This window comes from Trachurus japonicus, chromosome 9 (assembly GCF_045865225.1).
Source record: "Trachurus japonicus isolate A0001 chromosome 9, Traja_1.0".
Lineage (NCBI taxonomy): Eukaryota > Metazoa > Chordata > Actinopteri > Carangiformes > Carangidae > Trachurus > Trachurus japonicus.
The window spans coordinates 22858755-22874991 of record NC_140915.1 but is presented as its reverse complement, the minus strand read 5'-3'; the positions used below and the strand labels follow the sequence as shown (position 1 = coordinate 22874991).

Below are 16237 nucleotides of genomic sequence, written 5' to 3'. Positions count from 1 at the left end.
AAATATACTCAAAATTTCTTCTGTCTTAAAATAAATCTCTCACTCATCTTGTGATCATGGCTGCTCACATACTTTTGTTAACATTTTCATTCTTCCTGTCAAAACAACGCGACTCAGTGACCAAAAATCATCTGAGATCTGCTGGTCTGGTTATATACCACTTTTGATGCACATTTTGATATACTGAACTCCAGAAGAAAAGGAAAAATATCAGGTAAATCAGTTTTGAGGATATAATCATTAACGTGTGTGTTTATGTTTGTTGTACCAGTGGATGATGTAGTGGATGAAAGCGATGATAACGAGGAGGCAGAGGGAGACACAGAGAACGATTCTGAGAACGACGAGGATGAGAAGGATCATTGCAGTGCGGTAATACTCACATACACACACGATATTTCACATGGCAGCATTATCTGTTACACTTAGTGTTCAAAATGTTCTTCCTTTTGTTTGATAGTGGGTCTCCAACATTGCTACGTCTTCGTGAATGACCTTCTTAAAGGGTTGTGATGTATAATGTAATTTGCCCTAGTTGGCAAGAAGATTTAAAATCATAAAAAGGCCATTTGACACCTGCAGTTCTGTTCGTTTATATATTTAATATTACAATTACATGACTCATTTTCATTATACAATATTGAATCTCTACACATTGTGTCAGTTGAGGACAGAATTTCTCTGAGAGGTTTCACATTTTTTGCCAGTCTCTATTAGTACTTTCACACATGCACTGCAGCCCTGAAGCTGAGCTCTATGAGAGCAGACAAATGTCCAAATCAGTTGGATTGGTGGTTAAACAGACTTTACCCTGTCAGCTCACCAGTATAAAGTCTGTGTAATGTCTGATTGAGCCAGTGTGTAAGTAGAACGGATCATTGTCCGGAGAAGCAAGCGAGTGGGCGTGCTGATAATGCCACTGCTCTCCTAAACTGAACAGAGTATTTCCAGTAGGTGAGAGTGCATATGAGGTGGGCAATCTCCTGTTGTGTGCTGAAAAGGCAACAGATCAGTTCAAATCAGCTTGTGTGACAAAAGGGCTCATGTCAAAAAGTCAGCCATGTGTAATATATGTTTCTGATTATTGATCAAAACTTGGTTCTGCCCTAAAAGAGAGTGAGAGGGACTTTGACCCACCCAAAGTAAATACAAAATATGGGATCCTAGTTCTTAATTTAAAGTTACACATCACAATAAATGGATTTTGGTTGTGGTTCTCACAGCTCTCAGACTCAGAGCTTTGATCATTTCTCATCCACTGCAATCCTTTTTGCACTTGTTTCCTTCATCTCAAAGTCATGAGAGAAGCTGACTTGATTAGTAGTCCAAATGCATCTGCACAACACATTAAAATGTACACTTCTTTTGTGTCCTGTTAATCAGAATGATGACATTGAGACTGACCTGAACAAGCTACATCCCAAAAAGAGCCCTGGCCGTCCATACGAGGAGTTAAGAGTCTATGAGAGATTCTTCCTGGAGCTGTCTGAAGACTTTCAGGTCAGTGCTTCTTCCAACTGCAGAAAATTTACCAGAACAAATGTCAATCCAAGCTGAGAAAAGTCTATCGGTCTGTTAATACTATGTTGCGGTCTGTTGTCCTGTTAACAGTATTTGACAATATATTGCCACAGTACTGTTTTTGTGTTGTCTGGCTGATTGGCGTAGTCTCAGTTATTCATATTGTGTATTTTCTGGCACATGGTCAATTGAAAAACAATTGTTAAAGATTTCCGTATTTATCTTGTTCCTACAGGGGTATAACTTTGAGTGCTCAAAGAGTGCCTCCACAACATCTTCATCATCACCATTCACCTCCTCATCAGCCTCAAGCAGATCCACTCGCCCAATCATAGTGCCCACAGCTCAAGCCCTGTCCCCAAAGCACGTCCCAGTACCAAGTTCCCAGGAGGATGGCAAACCTACCAAAGAACAACACACTCAGCCTCCTCCCTCTGCTCGTGCTTCGTCTACCCCTGCTCCTCTAACGCCTCTAGAACTAGACACCATCCACCTTACTGAGGACCAAGACAAAAAAGAAGCCCACATTCCTTCCCCAGTTGGACCTGCAACTTTGTCCTCCGTCCCCAGGCCTCCTTCTCAGGGGCAGACGATAGAACAAGAACTAGCGAATGTGTTGGAGTGCGTCTCTCTTGAAGAAGCAGGAGCTCTGAACGCAGAGGAGGGAATAAAGGGGGTCAAACAAGAAGGATCTCCAGTTAACGCCACAAGGCACATACAGTCTCCTTTGCTCTTGGGAGGCATTTCAACGCGTCGTGTGGGAGGAGGAAGCAGCAGCTGGGGTTCAGATTGTGGCTCGGAGGGTGCTGAGGATGAAGGAGGGGAAGGAGCAGTTCTGGAGGTGCCGGACACTGCGTTGCTCCTCTCGTTGCACGATCCTGACCTTTACGTGGAGATGGTGAAGGGAACACACTCTGTACCCCAGTATGCTGAAGTGGCTTACCCGGACTACTTCGGCCATGTAGCCCCAACATTTAGAGAACCCCTTTTGGAGAGAGTTTATGGTGTTCAGAGGTGAGATATTTTTTAATTAAATTGGTGGTTACAAAAAAAGATTTAGCCAAAACATTAAGGCAGATATATAAGCTAGAATAAAGCTGAAAAAGTACATTAACAGAAGTATGCTGGAATGTTTTCTATTTGTGTTCAGATTAGTGCAAATATTTTACTTTTAGAATATTCTTTTGTTAAGTCTTTTTCATACACTGATTTAAACTTTATTTTGGGGCTCCAGACAGATGCAGACAGGCATAATTTGGTAAATATTAAATGCATTCATGTGGGTAATGCATGGCATTCCAAAAAAGGCTTTCCAAAAAAAAACCAAAAACAAACTTTGCTGTGAATTTTTATCCATTGTGTTATACATGAGTTTGTTTGTGGGTGTAATTCTGCAGGTCTAAGATATTCCAAGACATTGAGAGGTTGATTCATCCTAACGATATCGTGGATAAAGTAGTTTACGACCTGGATATTCCCAGGTGAGTTCATGTTACTGAGATGGAGATACAGTTTATTGTTTTTCTGGTACTGTTGAGAACTGTGACATTTACATAGCGTAGAGTATCTCAATCAATAATCATCTATATTTTAAGAAGGGTAACAACATCTCTGGACTGTCATTTATTCCTTATCACATTTCAGTTGTCCTGTGATTGAAGACGATGGCGAATCACTGAAGTTCAACTCTCAGTTTGAGTCTGGCAACCTCAGGAAGGCAGTTCAAGTTAGGAAGTAAGTATTTACTGTCACATCAGCTGCAGGGGAAGCAATAAGAGTCAACATTTAGATGTCCAGTAATAATCTAAATCACCTTGATGCAGACAACTTTTACTATAATTTAATAACACGTGGCAGATGTTTTGGGTAGGTAATGTTTGGGTCCATGTTCACAGCTTGTGTTGTGTATTTCTCCAGATATGAGTATGACCTTGTGCTGAATTCAGACATCAACAGTAATCACTACCACCAGTGGTTCTACTTTGAGGTGAGCGGCATGCGGGTGGGAACTACCTACCGCTTCAACCTCATCAACTGTGAGAAGTCAAACAGCCAGTTCAACTACGGTGAGAAGCAAAACAACACCAGCAACTCCCAAAACAAAGTCTGACAGTTGTCCACAGCACACATTCTTATCTGTTGTTGGTTTCCATTTATGTCTGTGTGTTTGTGTGTGTGTAGGCATGCAGGTGCTCATGTACTCTGTGCAGGAGGCAATCAGTGGCCGACCTCGCTGGATCAGAACAGGAACAGACATCTGTTATTACAAGTAGGTTCACTCAAAATACAGTGGACCCGGAAAATGGAGAGACGAAAAGTAGTGTTACAGATACAGGGGCAAGATCAGGGCCGTCATGAAGCATACTGATTTTTCCATACTACACCATGTACATATACTGCATCAGTCCTGATGATGTTACATACACCCAGTGGACATTTTATTTGACACATCTTTGGCATTGTGTCTCTAATATCATAGAGGTGCTTTTATTTTCTATTTTCATACATTAGGGTGCAGATGCAAATCTTTTACATTTTGCATAAGTCTTTTGCATACACTGATTAAAACTTCATTTTGAGGCACTAGACAGATGCAAGCAGGCATGTATTTACATACATTAGAACACACTTGGAACACTTCTTAATATTTTACAGCCCAGACCCCAATATCAATTTCAATTTCAATTTCAATTTCAATTTGAAATCACCAAAATCTGAGCATTATAAACTTGTAAGAATTCATGTCTGACTAATTGTAACGCATAGTACAGGTGTAGCTAACACAGCAATATGTAACACAGCGGTATGTGTTGTGGCTGCTACGTTTTAAAACATTTACTCAGGAAATGTCCCTCCTCCTCCACAGGAATCATTTTGCGAGGAGCACCATCGCAGCTGGTGGTCAGAAAGGAAAGTCCTATTATACGCTGACCTTCAGCACAAGCTTCAGCCATAAGGATGATGTCTGCTACTTTGCCTATCATTATCCTTATACATACTCCACTCTTAAGGTAGTATTTCACTTCCACTGTTTGCTGTAATCTGGACAACATTAGCAGTTAGTGGTGTACATAATATATCTGACCTTTAACAAATTTCCCCGGTCCCTTGACCCTAATGTCTAGTTCTGGCTTTCTCCCAGCGGAAATGTCAATTGTGATTTTTTTTCTTTCTTCCATAATTTTATCCTCAGATGCACCTGTCCAAACTAGAGGCTTTGAGGACTCCTCAGATCTACCTGAGGCAGGATGTCCTGTGTGAAACCCTGGGGGGAAACAGCTGCCCCCTTCTAACCATCACTGCCATGCCTGAGTCCAACTCCAATGACCACATCTGTCAATTTAGTAAGAAACCTGGCACGAACCTGTGTCATTGTGTCTTTCATTGCAGATCTGTCAGATCAGGATTTTTATATAACCTGGAAAAACTGCAAAACCTATGTAGAATCAGCAGTAACAGTGCAGCCATCAGGCAATCATCTTGACAGGGCAAGAAGTTTTTAAAATGTAAACTGACAATCTGGATGATGGTACAATTAATGCTTGACTGCTTGACATCTGCTGTGAACCGTGTTATTGTTTTTTTAACCATGACTCCAAAGAAAACATCATTGATATTGAATTGAATATTCTGCTTGAATTAAATAGATTTAACTGAGTCCTGGAACATTATGAAAAAAAAAACATAGTAAAAACTGGCATGCCAATATTGCCAGGGTTGTTGTATTTCATTGCTGTTCATGCTGTTTTAAAAACGACTAAATTAAAGAATCTTTTTCTTTTTTCTCATCACATCTTCCTCCGTGTTTGTGTTTGTGTTTGTGCTGCACTCCCCGTCTTTCTCCCTCCTCAGGGAACCGTCCATTGATCTTCCTGTCAGCCAGAGTGCACCCTGGAGAGACCAATGCCAGCTGGGTAATGAAGGGCACATTGGAGTTTCTGATGGGCACCAGCCCGCTGGCAGCCAGCCTTAGAGAGGCCTACATCTTCAAGATAGTCCCAATGCTCAACCCTGATGGAGTCATAAATGGAAAGTGAGTAAAAATATTCTAGTGATGGAAATAGATTGGCAAACATTCACAGCTCTCAAGTATACACTCTGAAGACACACATCTGCTGATCCTGGGCCTGCATGGTGGTCACAGCTTTATGAATATTAACACACACAAAATCTTTTCCTGAAGGATCCTCTAGCTGTAGCTCTGCTCTCCTCCACTCTGTTTCCCTTCTCCTCCTCTGCCATCTCCTTTCTACTCTAGTCATCGTTGTTCTCTGAGTGGAGAGGATTTGAATCGCCAGTGGCAGAGCCCCAATCCTGAGCTCCACCCCACCATCTTCCACACTAAGAGCCTGCTGCAGTACCTTGCACACATACAAAGGGCACCGCTGGTATGACCTTTAATTAACTGGACCTAAATTACTTAAGGGCATTTAGCACTTTGCTGCATCATCTTCCAGTGGCTGAGTACACGGAATATATTCTAGCATGTTGTTAATGGTGGTGTCATTTCTCCTGTTCAGCTGTGCATTCTGTTTGGCTGCATGTCCACTAAATTTCACATCAGTAAATCACCACATTAGTTGTAGGGCGTTAATGCAGCTACCGTAAACAACTGCCTAGGCTGGCCTCTGTGCTACACTTTGTGTCAGCAATTCAGATATAATGGGATAGTCCTCTTATGGGAGACTTGTTTACTGTGCAAAGGGTGACGACTTAAAGGAATGAAACAGGGTGAGGCTGCTGTGCTTTGTCTTCAAAACGACCGGAGATTTACTGCCAGTAAATCTACCAGTCATCTTATCAGCACGATAATGTATAAACTTGCTATAAGTTATTGGAACTGTGACTCCTGTCCCCAGCCTCCTCTTGCTTTGTTTGTTTTATGCATCAATTGAACATATTACTGCTTCTGTTTATTCCAAACACTCAACCAAACTAGTTTGGAAAAGGGGAGAGACAGATTTTGGTTACCAGAACCTACATACACACCTGCAGTATGTCCTAAATTAATAAGGTTTTCTTTGTCTGCTTCCTTTGTGTGTATGCATCCGTTTGTGTGTGTGTGCGTGTGTGTGTATATGTGTGTGTGTCTGTGTCTGTGTGTGTGTGGGTGCATATGTGCAGGTGTTCTGTGATTACCATGGTCATTCCAGAAAGAAGAATGTGTTTATGTACGGCTGCAGCTTGAAGGAAACAGTCTGGCAGTCGAATATCAGTGCTACATCCAGCGACCTACAGGAGGACCTTGGATACAGGGTGAACATGCAAACACACACACACACACACACACACACACACACACACACACACACACACACACACACACACAAACACACAAAAGTGTGCCTGGAACACACACAAAAGTAATGAACAGTCCTCCAGGTTGTTTTTCCTCTCTGCATGTGGGAATGCAAAAATATATTTTTCTCTGAGCAGAATGCTAATAAAGAAGCCAATTCAATAAAGAGTTTCCTAGTGGATATGCAGCTGCGGGCTCCAAGCCCACAGCAAACATTTTGGATTTCAGCCGTCAATACTGCTTTTTTTCCCAAAGAAACTGCTTTGCACATAAACCAGTCTCTGTTGGATTCCATTATTTGTGCCTACTGTAATATGAATTGTACTCCATAATCTGCCCCCCAATGCACTAACACACACTCACCTGTGCAGTAAACACTCCGACTACTAAAACATTTCCATGTGTTTTCAGGCACTTCCTAAGATCCTCTCTCAGATCGCCCCAGCTTTCAGCATGGGGAGCTGTAGTTTTGTTGTGGAGCGGTCCAAGGAGTCAACTGCTCGTGTTGTTGTGTGGAGAGAGATAGGAGTACAGCGCAGCTACACCATGGAGAGCACACTCTGTGGTTGTGACCAAGGCAAATACAAGGTAAGAGATATGGACAAGTAGAAGGCCTGGTCAGTGTTAAGAGGTTCAATCCAATAAACCTACAATCAAATATATAGTGCCTCTTGTTTATAGAGATGCTTCTTATTGGTTTATTTTTAAATTAACTGTCAGTGATGTCAAGGAAAAATGTAGCATTTTATCTACATTCAGAGTGTATTCAGACCCATTTAGTTTGATCCAGGGTCTCTGCAGCTCAGCCGCAGTGACCACCAGGGCCTTGGTCACCTCTGGTATCAAGGCCTTTCTTCCCAGATTGCTCAGTTCGGCCGAGGCAGCCAATCTCAAAAGCGTCCTGGTTGCAAAGGCCTCCCATTCAAAAAATTATGGAGGCCACTGTGCTCTTGGGGACCTTCAACTTTTTTTTTTTTGTAAATACCCCTGATCTGTGCCTCAACATAACCCTGTCTCTGTTCCTTCCTCCCCATGACTTGGTTTTTGCTCCAGTTTATATACAGACAGGTGTGAGCCTTTCCAGGTCATGTGCAATCAGCTGAATTGATCACAGGTGGACCCCGGTCACTAAGGTGATCTTGGGAATGGGAATCACCCGAGTTGAAGATACTTTAGTTTTTCAAATTCCTAAAAAATTTGGTAGCACTTTGTCATTTTGAGGGATTGAATGTAATTACATGAGGAAATCTTTTTTTTTCTAAAATCGTAGCATAAGCCAGTTCATGACAAATGTAAAGCAATTGAATACAGCTGAACTCTGTCTGGATGCACTGTAATCAGTAAGCATAGTAAGTGTTGAGATGATAGATTATGATAGAGGAAGATAAGAAGCGATTTTCCTCTCTGAGAAAATCATAACATTACATGGATAATTAATTACTGGGATGATGCATTTGATTTTGTTGCTTTAAACAGATGTTTTTATTCTGTCTTATTTTCTTTCCTCCCTGTGTTAAGTGAGAGGGAGGTGCCCCATAAATCTCAAAGAATCCACCAGGTGGAGCTGCAGTTCTTCTCGTCTCCTCTTTGCTTTGTCTGTGTCTTTACTCCTCTTTTTACTATAACCCCTGTCTATCGCTTTCCTCTCTCTCTCTCTCTGTCTTTCCATCCCATTAGATTTCCTTCCGCCTGAACTCTGCTAATGTCAACATCTAACATATCCCACAGCAGTCTTGGGATGCCATTTTGGCTCCGATTTGCACCCCCACTGGTTTTTGTGGAATTATTTGTCCAGATGTGCAGGAACTAATGTGTACTGAACTCTGGCTGCATGTCTTTGTGGCCAGGCCAAGTTTAGATTTTCCTATCTTTGCTCTGGGGAAAAAGGAACATGAAAGTTTTGTGGTTGAGTGAGGGGTTAGCTCTGTCATTGTCTCCTTCCATGGGCGTTCAATTACTTGTATAATTGTACACTGCTGTGTAGACTTTGTTGGGTTTATAAGTATGGGTGCATATACATTATGCTCTAATGTGAGCGTCTCACACCTGAAATGTACTTCTATCACATTTCTACCTAAAAAGTTTCCTCTGCAAGTGCTTTCCAGCATTGAAAATTTGGGCGTTTGAAGATGGACAGTAGCTCCATCCCCAGGCTCCAGAGCAGTTATGGGAAAAAGAAACCCACAGGAGGCATTTTAAAGTACACATCTGTTGGAGTTTTGAAATATTTTAAGACTCAGCTCTGTATCGAGAAAGTGGGTGTACAGTACCTGCAAGTGTGTGTGATTGTGATGTCTTTGTTTGAGACGTTTTCTTCTGGTGAACCTAATGTATTTTAATCACTTTAATGCGCATGTGCATCTTCTCTTTAGGGTCTTCAAATTGGCACCAAGGAGCTGGAGGAGATGGGAGCTCAGTTTTGTGTGGCCCTGCTGAGGCTGAAGAGGCTGACGGGGCTGCGCAACCACCAACACCTGCTGGATTTGGAAAGCGACATCATTGGGACACAGACTAAAGTGGCTAGGTTAGTAATATGAAACACACTGTAACCACAACACACAGTCCATCTGGGTTCATGATGCTGTGAGACTATTCAGAGTGTTGTTTTGAGGGTTGGAAACACAACTCACAAACGAACCACTCACACGTGAGGATTTTTGATTTTGTAAAAACGAGAAGGCAGGATAAAACTGCAGATGTCAGATTTTCTTTTCTAAGCATTGTAACTGCAGTGTTGTTATCCTCATGCAATCTCCCTGAGATATCTGAGATTTTTAAAAGGTGTGCTCTCTCCCCAAACTTCTACCTGATAAAGAGCAAAATGGTTACAAGCTAGTTTTTGTTCTTCATACATACAAAACACCCTCATTACTGCCAGACACATCTCCCCTTGGCACTGTTACTCAACGGTGTGACTGTCACTCCTGCTCTCCTCTGAAGCACCATTTGAGAAACAAATGAAGGCCTGTATATATGCAGGGCTGCTATGAGCATCATTGAAATTCTTTCAATGTATTATGTGTGATGAACATAATGAAAACTCAGGAGTGAGAGGGGATTGGGCATGAATAATTGTTGGCAGGGTCATTTTTCTCTAAAACAGAGTAAAGCAGCCAGAAGATCTTTTTTTTTTTTTTTTCTTCCCTTTTGATAAAATAGTTTCCACCTACATAGTGGGGTTTTCCAGACAGTGAGCAGTCAGTGGGACAGGATGATACTGTGTGGATCAAACGCACATGAAAAATGCAACCACAATAGTAGTCATAGAACCACAGTGCGTACTAGTCACACTGACAAGTACTGTGCCCTGCTTCCCCATACAGTTGCTTGTGTTTGATACTGTACATGTCAACACAAAATAAGTAATAGATATACTAAAATGATCCTTGTCAGAACATGAGAACACAAGGACATGTCCAAGTGGCAATGGGAGAATCAAATGTGCTGCTGTAAGATGAGCACTATTCTCACTGTTAATATCTCTAGTCGCATTGTCTTGATCATTGTATCAGAGTTCACAAGTCAGTACTCTGGTCTCTCTGTGTCTCTGCTCTCACATTATGAAACATCTCACAACACCCCAAAGTATGTTCATATTTATAGTAATTTTTTGTGGTCACACAGACCACAGTTTTGTAAGTTCAAAAATAGTAATAAAATTGCAAAAGTGGCCGACAATTTTCTATCAAATTAGTGCTGAAATTATTGGTCTATTTAGTCATTTCTCATAAAATAGATCAACCTTGGTGTCAATGTGTCAATGTTGGTATTTATCAGAAAAATACCAAACATCCTCTGGTTTCTGCATCTCCGAGTTTGAGGATTGCGTCTCTGTTTAATAGCTCTGAACTGAATATTTTTGGGTGTTAGAGTGTTGTGTCATACTGGGTTGTGGGAAGTTGCCATTTACTCTCCCACTCTTTTCTCATAGTTTAGACGTCAAACAATTAAACAAGAAATTACTAAAATTTTTCAGTGGGATAATTCAATACTGAAATTAGTCATTACTTGAAGCGTCAGATTTATGTTTGTATGTGTATGGCAGCTTGTAATGAGCACCCACAATTGAACATAATGGGTAAGAGATAGATAAGGAAAAGCCATGTTCCAAATTTGAATACAGACTCATTAAAGAAATTCTTAATCCCCAGTTTAAGAAGTGGCATCAAACAATGAATCAGCAACACTCTTTGTCTTCTATATACAGTATTTACTCACGGTCTGCACAGATTAGACTCTACTTTAGTTCAACACCACAAATGCATTATTAAACTTGGTCAAACCCAAGCCGTGACCACTAAGGTTATCTTAATTTCTTTTTTATTTTAAAACGTCAACATTCACTCGTTTAAAGATTTGTTAAAGCAGCTCATTTGGAAGAATGGCTACATGCTCAAAACCACTTAATGCTCACGTCCTTTTCTCTTTGTGTCTCCTCGTCTCTCTCTCTTACTAACCTACTCTACTCTCATATTGATATATTCATTCATCATTTATGTGTCTGATCATTAAGGGACTCCAAAAGTGTTCTGGTGCTTGTGTGTGTGTGTGTGTGTGTGTGTGTGTGTGTGTGTGTGTGTGTGTGTGTGTGTGTGTGTGTGTGTGTGTGTGGTGTGTGTGTGTGTGTGTGTGTGTGTGTGTGTGTGTGTGTGTGTGTGTGTGTGTGTGTGTGTGTGTGTGTGTGTGTGTGTGTGTCCTTTGGGATTGGTTGCTCTCATCCCAGGTTTATGGTTTTATGCGTGGGGCTTGGTATTGTACCACTTACCGTTTAATAGGTCATCACAGCAATGATATTGTGGCCATTGGGAGGCGTCTGCAAATAACTGGGCGTCTCGAAGTGTGCAAAAGGGTGGATACGGGCATGGGTGTTTATTTGTGTGTGTGTATAAGGAAGACAAAAAGAGATGTTTGTATGTACGATTTTTAAAATATAGAGGTTTCTATGTACATAAATGGATCAGAATATTAAGATGGAGTGTGTACAGAGATGACTCTGACATTGTTACCCAGAGACAGGAGAGATTGGGTCTGGTATTTCTATAATGGCCTGTAATGGTTGAGTTACAACTCTTGTTTATTTGGAAAACATGCTGTCCATCCAGATCATTGCGCACATACACAAAAACACAGTCACACACATACACATTTACTGTCCATACACTGACGCACAATTTCTCTCTCTGCCTCTCTCACTCTCTCTCTTGCACTCACACACTGGTAAACTTGGTGGGAGATGATTGTCTGAGCCCCCTGATCGACTGTCTCCCTGGGATCACATTTCAGACCATTAACACCATTAAAAACCCACTAAAGCCACTAAAACCTCAACGAACCAGCAACCATTTAACCATTAAGACCCACAGGGAAAAAAAACTGCCTCACCAGTCAGAGCACACAGGCTTTGTTAGCAGCAACTCTGTTGTTATGATTTTAAAACATATCTTTTTGCTCATAATGCAGTTGATTTAATTTCTGTTGTTGTTGGGGTTTTTTTTTTTCATTTTTTCATGTCATTTAACAAGTAAACACGACTCTCAGATTCTCAAAATGTTCATCAGAACAAGAAATTTGACCTCATAGTCATTATATCAACAAATTAATTGATTCATAATTTTTAAACACTGGATAAGCTAATCAGTACCAAGAGTAATCGGAAATGAACATATTCACTGATATGATATGGACTATATGCAAATGACAATATGTATTTCTTCTGAAATACATAATTTATGACATCATTATCTTAAAATAACACATGCAGAATTAGGTTGAACATCATCCTGCTAAAGTTTTGAAAAACAGAAAAAAAAGTAGATATGGACTTTCTCTCGTGACAAACTTACAGCAGTATTTTGTTTCATTTTGTCATCCAGCAGCTGCTCCACTACCTACGTGTTGGATGAGGACGAGCCGTCCTTTCTGGAGGCGATAGACTACAGTGCTGAGAGCAACGATGAGGATGGAGAGCCTGAAAATGAACATGTCGGCGAAGTCCTCAAGAATCCGGATCACCTCGATCAGCTGTCCGACACGGAGACAAATCACAGGGACTAATGCTGAGGTGTTTACATCTTCTATACCTGGTAGTTTGAGCTTATTACCAGCCAATGCTTGGGTTGTCAGCTGATCTCAAATACAAAAAACATAAAACAAAAAAACACAACAAAAAGAATCACAGGTTAAATAACCAGAGCTCACAGTTCTCACTTTGACTCAATAAATAGCATAAAGTTACAACTGACCCTAATGACATGGCACGTTACGATGGTACATAGGTTACACTGGCACCATCCTGGTGCTTTTCTCCCAGATGGATTGATATTGTTTGCCCACTGGAGGCAACCGTGTTACTCTTGAAGGTGCAACTCCACCTGCCTTTCCTCTTAAATAGGCTGATATAAGCCCTCAGTAAGATTTCAATGAATGTTCTCACCTTCCTCCACCACACTATAACCTTCATGAACTGTAAACCCTGACCTCAGACACCGTATAGCCTCTGAGATTCACATATAGCTAGCCAATGCAGCAAACAAGCAGGCACCGCCGATCCTTAACTTGAACCCTTGTCCACTCGCTCATTTTTGACAGCCGATCTCACCCTGAAGCTGAAGCTACCTGACGCAGCTGTGGTAGTGTTGTAGAGCCAGTGGCCTCTGTAGGTACTGTTATTGAAACCCCTCTTACCCGTGACACTGTTTGATCAAACTGGATCTCCTACACTGACCAGCTTAGAGATCCAACCAACCTGCCTTTGTATTTCCTTTCCTTCTTTTTTTTTTCAGTGTCATCCCGCACTTTAAATTTTTACTCTCTCCTCATTTGTCTGGGCCTATCTCTATTTGTTTCTTTCTTTCTGTCCTCCTTTCTTTCCTGACAAGCTATGATATTGGTGTCTCGATGGGATGCAGGGTTAACCAAACAGCTTGCCTGCTGGTTAAACCCACTCAGATGCGACTATACTTGAGTTACAACCCCCCCCCTAAACCCCCACACCCCAACCCATCCCTCTTCGGTCACAGTGCGCATGGTACAGTAACCCACGTGCTGTTTGCCTTGCTTCATCCAAAACTGAAACTATTTATATCACTCAAATGTAGAATGTTCACGTATTTATTAAGACAAACCTTGTACAGTAAATGAAAAACAGATATAAACTCACACCACAAACTAACTAACACAGATTTGGTTGGAGTTTCTTTGTCACGCACAGCAGTAAAGTGTGAAGATACAGTAGAATATCAAATATCCACATGCACTGTAGGTGTTTTCATTATTTGTAATAATAAACAGTATTATAATGTTAGACAAAGCAGTGACGGACAAGACGCATGAGCTGCATAGAGCAGAAAACCCTTTTGCACTTTGAAGGAGCACTATACTCACAAAACTTAGATGGAAACAAACTAAATGGGAGAGAAATATCACTTTACGACATGTCACAGTCTGTGAACCTCAACTTCAGTCACCTCATTAGTTTTTAAGTTCTCAGAGCCCAGCCTCAAGCTGATGGTAACGTTGCTGTGATGTTTTAGAAATTATACTGGAATTTCATTTTATTTGAATCCTTTCCTCCACTCTGTGTGTACATTTTGTGAATTTGCCTAGATGAGACCCATGCATAAAAACAGATGGTGCTTTGTATTGAGAGTGTAAAGTCGTTTTTTGGGATTTTTTTTTTCCTTTTTCTCTTTCTCAAGGAGACAAGTTGAGTTTCTGTTGCAATTGTACAGCTAGCGCATGGCTCGTTTTTACTTTGTAATTTATTACATATTGTTTCTGGTATGCAACCTGTATTGTATATGAGGCATTTCAAGCGTGAGTGTAAGTATGTGTATGTGTGTGTGCGGGAGATTTAAATTATTCCATTATTCAGCTCATCTAATGCTCTTACTGTGTTTCTTCTTTCAATTTGATTATCCCCTCTCACTCTCCCTCACTCTCTCCAATCATTTTCTCTCTCTCTTCTTCCCTCTAAACCTCTTTCATTCCTCTTTTCCTTTCTTTCTCTCAGCTCTACTTCCTTTACAAATTTTTACTCATAAACATCCTTCAAACCCAGGGATTTCAATGCTCTGTGTGTTTGTGCGTGCGTGTGTGTATGTGTAATAAGGATATATGATGTGTAATGTAGCTGAAATAATGTTGGAACCATATGAGAATCTGTTTGTCTGTAGCACTTTATGTTGCTGGGTGCTGGGCTACTTTAGTTTTGTTTGTTTGGAGGTAAACAAGTGGAAATAGCAACTCATCTTAAGTCGATTGTAATGCAGAAAAAAAGAGTGAAGACATGGGAAATAAAATGTGAATGTGGTTAACCGTCTCCTTAACATTTCTCCTGATGAAAACCTTTCTCCCTTAATGTGGTGAAGGAACTGCAACTGATCCTTACTGAGATATGGGGAGACTTGGTGTGAAAATATTTTTTAAACTACAGTTTATATGTTTGGGAAATATGAATGGTTACAAATCGGGTTTTGTTTATATAAAGTACCCAGAAAATACCCAATACATACATTTGAAGTTCATTTTTGGCTGCTGCATATTTTGCTCCCATACATTCTCATAAAAACCTGTCCTAACACAATTTTACTGGAAGTAAAGGCCAACAAAAGCCACAGGCCTCATCCTGGGTAAAAAAAAAATATCATCAGTTTAACAAAAGCTAATATGAGGCTTCAGTAGTCCAAGTTAGAAAAATTTACTCTTCTCTACTATGTTATCCTTCACCAAAGCTCAGCACTGGCTGGTGAAACAGAGGAAAATGTGATACACAAACAGTGAAATTTGGAAGATATTGACTTGATTTTCCAGACGGCTGAAGCCTAATATTATGCATTTTTGTCCCTCATCTCTTACACTGAAATTGCTTCAGAGAGGGATTTATTCACAGCCAGCATGGACAGAAGGAGCAATTACAGCGAGCAATAATTCTTTCAGTGGAGATAAATATGGGCATCTGAGTATTGTTTGAGGACAGATGTGAAAAAATATGAGCCTAACCTTTAATAGTGTCTTATATACAGTCACTTATTCACTGCCTGCAGACTTTGGTGCTTTGTAGTAGACTTTGTAGCTCTCTAAAACACAGAGAGGAACTTCCACACTCTCAGATTCGACCTGATCTGCTTCCAAGATCAGCAACATGTCAGGTCTTATGGGATTTCCCTCTTCTATCTTTTCCTTTTAAATCTTTTATCCATAGATCAGTATTGATTCTTCCCAGATATAACATTTTTATCACCATTTTAATTTTAGAGATGGCTGTGTGGTAATAATCCAGCCTTGCAATGGAGGGTGCAGCCATCAAAAACATGTTTTTTCAAGCAAATCATATTTAACTCAGTTATTTTAAAGCAGAAGCCAGTGATCCGGTCGTTTTGGCTAACTTTCTGTCAGCTGATGGAGTTAGCAGTCCCC

At 40.7% G+C, this 16237-nt stretch overlaps 1 protein-coding gene across 8 annotated transcripts in view; it reads left to right on the top strand.

Moving 5' to 3' along the window:
* agtpbp1 (ATP/GTP binding carboxypeptidase 1) overlaps positions 1-15131 on the top strand; it is a 28321-nt gene extending 13190 nt beyond the window's left edge. For 4 of the 8 annotated variants that reach the window (XM_085786595.1, XM_085786592.1, XM_085786598.1 and 1 more), the window contains 15 exons: positions 272-372; positions 1384-1500; positions 1757-2535; positions 2919-3002; positions 3166-3255; positions 3439-3587; positions 3703-3790; positions 4388-4532; positions 4715-4865; positions 5374-5554; positions 5780-5909; positions 6646-6777; positions 7232-7408; positions 9193-9344; positions 12694-15131. In XM_085786595.1, the coding sequence (XP_085642721.1) occupies positions 272-372; positions 1384-1500; positions 1757-2535; positions 2919-3002; positions 3166-3255; positions 3439-3587; positions 3703-3790; positions 4388-4532; positions 4715-4865; positions 5374-5554; positions 5780-5909; positions 6646-6777; positions 7232-7408; positions 9193-9344; positions 12694-12874 (2657 nt within the window). In that variant the 3' untranslated portion in view covers positions 12875-15131. The remainder of the gene's footprint in view (positions 1-271; positions 373-1383; positions 1501-1756; positions 2536-2918; positions 3003-3165; positions 3256-3438; positions 3588-3702; positions 3791-4387; positions 4533-4714; positions 4866-5373; positions 5555-5779; positions 5910-6645; positions 6778-7231; positions 7409-9192; positions 9345-12693) is intronic. The other 4 variants (XM_085786594.1, XM_085786597.1, XM_085786599.1 and 1 more) reach the window with 2 other exon arrangements.
* Positions 15132-16237: the final 1106 nt, after the last annotated feature.